This window comes from Mus caroli, unplaced genomic scaffold (genome assembly GCF_900094665.2).
Source record: "Mus caroli unplaced genomic scaffold, CAROLI_EIJ_v1.1 scaffold_19919_1, whole genome shotgun sequence".
Lineage (NCBI taxonomy): Eukaryota > Metazoa > Chordata > Mammalia > Rodentia > Muridae > Mus > Mus caroli.
In genome coordinates this window covers 4777-11916 of record NW_018390946.1, presented here as the reverse complement: position 1 = coordinate 11916, position 7140 = coordinate 4777, and the positions used below count along the sequence as shown (strand labels likewise).

Genomic DNA, 7140 nt, shown 5'->3' with positions numbered 1-7140 from the left:
GAATCTTTTCCATGATAATTAATACTTGAAGACCAGTTCATGGTCAGAAAATATGCTTGAAAATGTACAGATATAAATAGGGTTGCAAAATCCCATGTGGCTATCTAGAAGAGCATGCCTATCTTTATCATATCAAATTGTGAATTCTTAGTCATACTTTAAATTGAAGTACTTTCCCAGTTGCATTATGTTCATCTCATATTGCCATTTCTGAGTCTCTCTTTTACAACTAAAGACTACAACACTTGATGTTACCAAATTATTTACAAATCTATTTGCTTAATCCTCTGCAGTAGTTTTCAAACACTCATCCACCCAACTATGAAACACAAGCAGTAAATCATAAGATCATATAGATGTATGCTTTTCTTTAACTGGGAATTTGACACTCAAAATATTTTTAGCCATTGGTGGTGATATTTTTTCATGCTTTTCTTAGTAGTAAAAATCCTGGTGAGAAGATGAAGACCACTCTCATTTTGGTGTTTATTTGATTTCATGGGTTCACTTATCAAGTGAGTCTCAAACTTATGGTTCTTTTTACGAAAAAAAAAAAAGTATAGTGTAAGAAGTATAGTTGTATACTATTCATGGCACATCAACTCTTACATCTTAGAAAATGTGAAAGAAGATACTTATTGGTTCATTGGCATTATTTTAGTTAACAATACTGAACTCTATTCCACATACATTTATAGAACTCTGGCTCATTCTACTTTATATAGACACATTACTCCAATGAATAAATAGACAACAAGTTCTTTCCTTTTGTAATTTCTTAAATGTTTAGAAATAAATCTTTTACATCAGGAGCATTTTGAAAGCATATTCTTCCAATATTTCAGTTGCATATCATTTTTATTCTGATTATTACCAAACAAAAATTATTATATTTTTCTACCTCATATATTCTTAGATAAATTCATTTTATAGAATGATTGCTATCCAGAACTGAGGGAAACAGTGGAGTAAGGCAGAAGAGGTATTCTGAGCTCTAAAGAATGTTTATAAAAAAAAAAAAGAACATGAGAAAAAAATGTCCAACTATGGTTTTAACCCCAAATGATAGAAGGGATAAAGAGAGGAAGAACATAAGCAACCACGGGGCAAACAGCCTATTGAAGCAGTGTGTTTAGGATAAATGAGTGGGAGGAAGAACACATAATGCACGTGGTTTATATCTAAGTAGGAATGAAGGTCATAAGAGGAAAACAAGAAGCCAATGGGCCAAAAGTAGTGAGGTACTAACTCGGGTGCATCAGTAGAAGATAGAGGCAGAGAATGCTAGAGTTGCTATGTACTGAATTATGGAAGGCCTCTGATGAGCCACAGACCTCCCGTCACCACACCAGAGCCAAGCCCAGCATTTCAGCATTATGCCTGCTTGACCTTCCTTGCTCCACTCAGATACCTGGTTACACCAACAAGAACCTTTACACTAAGCCACAAGGTACCCAGTGTGAGTCCTAACAGAAAGAGGAAGACATCGAGCATATATTGCTCATGCCATGGCTGCTGGAAAGCATATGGCTTGAGATGTGCTGCACCCCCTGTCTGCAAGATGTGATCTATCCAGCCCACAAGCCTCTGGGCAGGGGTCAGTGGGTGGGAGTGCCTGATAATCTTGGAGGCCATTGCTGCAGACTTGTACCTGTGGACATAGACAGAGAAAGACTGTTACCTATTTGCTGTGCCAGTACTTAAATCTTAAATCATGAACACACAAACATACAAGCCCATATTTTCTCCCCACCGCAATTTCTCTCTCTCTCTCTCTCTCTCTCTCTCTCTCTCTCTCTCTCTCTCACACACACACACACACACACACACACACACACGCACACATTTCTTGTCCATATTCATAGCTCAGCTCTAAACCAAATCTGTTGGCAAACCCTTACCATTATTACTCAAGGTCCATCAGAAAGTTCCCATGGCATAGTAGATGGCCCCCACCAAACCAATTCACATGTGGAGAGTTCAACGCAATTGGTTAAAAGAGTGTATATATATATATGGAAGCAAAGATTTTAAAAGGAGAAAGGAAGTTGAGAGGGTGCTGTTTGAGGGAGTTCTGGGAAGAGGTGGAGGAGAAAGTAACCTGGAATTGATCAAAATACATCTATGTAAACAAAAAAATTCAAGAATACATACAAAAATCACGTTTAAAAGTTCAATATAAAAGAAAAACCTACACAGAAGGATTATAACTAATTTGTGAAGAGAGAATATTTAGACAGAGAAATAAGTAGTCATTAGAGGGAGGGAACGTAATGAGAGAAAGGATGGGGAAGGGAACAGGGTGGGGGAGATCAGATGTAAGGACACCTCAGAAGAGAGGACTAGGAGAATGAACCAAGATAACTGATAGAAACAGAATCAGAGACTAATAGACATACATTAGATCAAGCTTGATGGGTCGTGTAGAACAGTTTGGGGAAGCATTAAATGACCCTGAGGCAACAGGGATTACAAAGGAAGACCAAAAGTGTTAGCTATCCTGGACCCTTTGGGGCTCCCAGAGACTGAATCACCAATCAAAGAGCATACATGACCTGGACCTAGTCCCCCACCACACACATCACACACATATGTACAAGATGTGTGGCTTGGTCTTCATACAGAACTCCCAACAACTGGAGAGGGGCTGTCCATGACTGTTGCCTGCGTATAGACTCTGTTCCCCTAATTGGTCTGCCTTATCTGACTTCAGCAGGGAGGATGCACCTAGTTCTGCAGTGACTTGATGTGCCAGGGTGTGCCAGCCCCCGTTTTCAAAGGAGAAGGGAGTGGGTAGGGAGAAGGGGCTATATCAGAAGTGGACTGGAAGAAAGGGATTGCGATCAGGATGTAAAATGAATGAATGAATGAATGAATGAATGAATGAATGAATGAATGGCAAAACAAATTGTTAACTATTAGAGCTGCTTGACCCTATGACCTTCAGTGTTGGCTGCCTGTTGGATTCTAGAAACAAGATAGGATATAAAAAATCTAGTAGAAGTTGAGAAAGTGGGTTGGGCTAACAGTATGAGAGGAGAAGGCAGTTGATGTAGAAGATGTTATGTTAAGAGACAGTTGAGCCAGAAGAAGCAGAGCTGAGTAGATAGCCTAGAACCGTTGTTATAGTTTGGAGCTGCTAGTACTGGGAAAACTGGGAGAAGAGTCTGTTTAAGCAGAGGGAAACTGAAGGAAGAACAGTGGTTAGAAGAAGTCTTTGAAGGGGCTGGGCTGGAAACTGGGAGCATTGTTCACAGGAAGTTAAGAAAAGTGCTCACTGTTTATAGAAAAGAAAAAACACATTTTATACCCTATAGCACAGAGAGAATGAGTAAATTGAATACTGGGAACAGATGTAAGAGATGTATATCTGATTGAAGCCATTAGGACATTGAAACCTGAATATTTACACTTGTTGAGTTGTTAAGTCACTGTGCTGAATGGGCAAGAGCTATGTGGGTGTCCAAACTCCTGTTCCTGCCCTATTTGTGCTAGATTTGTAAAATCTTCCTTTATGGAAGAACTGCCCTGTGTCCTAGGAACAGGATAAAATTGATACACACTGCTTCTTCATGTTGCGTGCTCTCTATGTGCTACAGTAGGAAACACAATAACAATTCAGGTGATGGGGAGATGTCAAAGAGAAAGTCCTAAGGGAGATTAGTCACAATAACATGTAAATATCTTGAAGCAGAGGATTGCATTGCCTGGTCAGTCATCAATGGGAGGAGAGGCCTTTGTCCTATGAAGGTTCTCTGCCCCAGTTAGGGGAATGCCAGTGCCAGGAAATGGAAGTGGGTGGATTGATGAGGAGGGGTGAAGGGGAGGGGATAGGGGATTTTTAGAGGGGAAACTAGGAAAGGGGATAACATTTGAAATGTAAGTAAAGAAAATATCTAATAAAAAAGAACATTTTATGAAAATAAATTTAAATAAAACATGTAAATATCCTGTCCTGTTTCAACTGGAATTCTACTATAGGTACCCAAAATGTGAGAGGTCATAAAGGTACTTTGTAGAGAAGAAACCATCATACAACCATAGACAGAAGCATTTTTTTCAGCACTTTACCTAAAATTAGGATTAATGTCAAAGGAAAAGCAGGGCCTTCAAGTATCACACACTTATTATAACACAACTACAAAATTCTGGTTTCACTGGAAAACAGACAACACAGATCCCTGTGTCAGGCCTTCATTCAGTCTTATGGACCACAACCCAGAGAGCTGCATACCTCTTGTCTTCTATGACTTTTTTCATGGTGAGCGCAAATGACTCTGCTTTGAGCTTCTGTAGCTGAATAGAAACACCAAGATTCTTTGCTTCTACTCGGACCATGTTTTCAGGTTGGTCAAAAAAAAATGGAATCCCCACCATGGGCACTCCATGATGGACAGCTTCCATCACACTGTTCATCCCTCCATGAGTGACAAACAGACGAATGCTAGGGTGAGCTGTTGCAAAAGATAGACAGATGGTCCAAGATTTCACTATGGAAGCATCAGATACCAGGTAAAGCAGCAGACCCAAGAAATATCCATGTGCCGCAGAGAGTGGACATTGGTTTTGCTTTTGATATTTGCAATGTTCCAGGATATGATGTCTAACCTTACCTTTCCAGAGAAATGCCTTACTTCAATCCAAAGACATCCAGCTACAAGGAGAGTGACAAGCCAGACATGTTTCCTGTCCTCCTATTCATCCTTGTCCCTTCCAATGATGCTTTTCTCTTCTCTTTTGTCACCTCTACAATCTCTTGCTTTCCATACCTGCTTTCTTATAAAGCTTATATTCTGTGTGCTATCTCCTCTGCTTCAAGGAAAGCAAAGGGGGGATGGTAGACCAAACACTTCTAGATGTATAGGTCTTGTCTGTTGCAACATCTTGAAAGCAATCAAATATTTCTTATGATCATATAGAAATTATCCCAAACTATACCTCACACAAAATCTACCCATGTTCCCTGGAAAGTGAGCCTTTTTCCTATGTCCTTAAACCCCCAATGGTCATGTATGTGTCTAAGTTTTTAGCCTGTAGCTGGCAACCAAGATGTGTCTACATGCTTACATTCATATTTGTGTTTTAAAATCGCTGAAGTATCTTCATGTCACTGTGAGAGTGGTGACAAATAGCGCCAACTGCCTCAGAAAGTAGTTATAGTTCACATATTGTCCACAATGGTGTTATATTAATCCTAGTCAATCTTAGATACTGTTACGTCAAGGCAACGTAACTGATCATATCTAATTACGGATATGAGACCTGTCTGAGTTGGAAAAAAATAAGGACGTTGCTGCTATAGCCAGACTAGACTGCAGCCTGGTTCCTTCAAGAAGCTGTTATCATTCAAAAGCTGTGATTGCCTGCCTCCTGGAGATAAACCTTTACCTATCAGTAGCCTTCTCTTCTGCCATTCCACGTGTTCAGACATGGGATATCATTAAGTCTCCAAAACATGTGAATGAAAGGAAAGTAACAGGTCGAAGAGGAGCTTACCTAGAAGGTCAGTCTGTGGAAGCCAATCCATGATTTTGACATTTGGGGCCAAACTGACATCTTTGGGCCAATGAGAATCCTTACATGTCCAGAGCACCCCTTGAGGGAGGTGAGCAAAAGCACTGTTCATCTCCTTAATAATTTCCTTGGACTGAATCATGCTCACTATAGAGCCCAGGGCCACAAGAACAAAACCTGACTCTCCAAACTGAGAGATAAAATCCTCCAAGTCCTAGAAGAATCATAGAGGGAAGAAGGCAAAGGAGGTGGTTTGTAAAGGCCAAAGCAGCATGACATGAAAGCAGGCTGGGTATTGAATAAATCTTTGCTTCAGTTGATCATGTCCTATAAGATAAAAGTCCTTCCATAGGCCCTGTGTAGATGTGTCATGTGTACTGTGTTCATGCTTACTGCTTTTATTAGCAGACATCTCTTCACCATGAACTCTTATAAAATGTGTAGCCTGTGGTTTTACTGACGGAAGTCTATTTCCAAAATTTTCCAGCTTATTTTGAGTCACAATGTTAGGTACAAAACTCAGAGACTCAGTCACTTAGTGTGCTGGTGATGGGTCTCCAAAAAGTCACACATAAACATAAAATTTGAGGGGAGGTGGCTTTGGGGACTTCTCTATTGTCCAAGAAATCACTGTCTCTGTATCATAACATGGGATTACATAGGATGGTGCTCAAAGTGTTTCATATGCCAAACCCCCAATATTAATGTTGTAAATGTCGGAGTTCTCAGCCTTTTGCTGACAACCAAGTCTACATACGTGTAAATATACATATACGTATACATATACATATACACAAGATTTATTTCAGTGACTAATTTCTGTTGCTTAAAGTATAACCTTGGGAGTAACCTAATTGTTAAGAGTAGTTCTCTGTTTAAAAAATTGAGATCGCTGCAAACATTTTTTTTAATATCAATTGCATTATTTTATAAGTAGGCAACAAATATGTAATAGAATACACAAAATTCCTTCACCAGCTTTGTTCTTCTCATCTGGTTTTGATTTTTGTCTTTGTTACAGAGCAATAATAGACTCATAAAACGAGCTGAGAAGTATTCCTCCCTATACAACTGCCTCAAATATTTATAGAGGAGCTGCAATTGACTTTTCAGTGTTTCACTAAATTTGCCAGTTAATGTGTGTCATATTAGACTTTCTTGATGAAAGAGTTTGTTGGCATTTCCAACCTAATAAACTCTTACAAGTTTCAGATGTTCTATTTCTCTCAAGGCCAGGTTTGTAAACAGATAGCAATAGGAGTTTGTCCATTCCTGTAGGTCACCTAATTTGATGATACATGTTTGTGTGTTTCCCTTAGAATCTTTTTGTTTTGTTTTGTTTTGTTGTTGCTGCTGTTGTTGTTGTTGTTGTTGTTGTTGTTGTTGTTTTCGATACAGGGTTTCTCTGTATAGCCCTGGCTGTCCTGGAACTCACTTTGTAGACCAGGCTGGCCTGGAACTGAGAAATCTGCCTGCCTCTGCCTCCCGAGTGCTGGGATCAAAGGTGTGCGGGCCTGGAGGGCATCATCCTGAGTGAAGTAACACAATCACAAAAGAACTCACACAATATGTATTCATTGATAAGTGGATATTAGCCCAAAACTTAGGATACCCAAGATATAAGAT

The 7140-nt window shown here is 39.6% G+C and overlaps 1 protein-coding gene across 1 annotated transcript in view; it reads right to left on the bottom strand.

Annotated features, from left to right (window-relative positions):
• Nucleotides 1-466: 466 nt before the first annotated feature.
• LOC110288904 (UDP-glucuronosyltransferase 3A2) overlaps nucleotides 467-7140 on the bottom strand; it is a 10502-nt gene continuing 3828 nt past the window's right edge. Inside the window, exons 2-4 of the mRNA XM_021155145.2 lie at nucleotides 5497-5728; nucleotides 4235-4454; nucleotides 467-1651 (exon numbers count right to left, since the gene is read on the bottom strand). Coding sequence (XP_021010804.1) covers nucleotides 1375-1651; nucleotides 4235-4454; nucleotides 5497-5728 — 729 coding nt within the window. The 3' untranslated portion in view covers nucleotides 467-1374. The remainder of the gene's footprint in view (nucleotides 1652-4234; nucleotides 4455-5496; nucleotides 5729-7140) is intronic.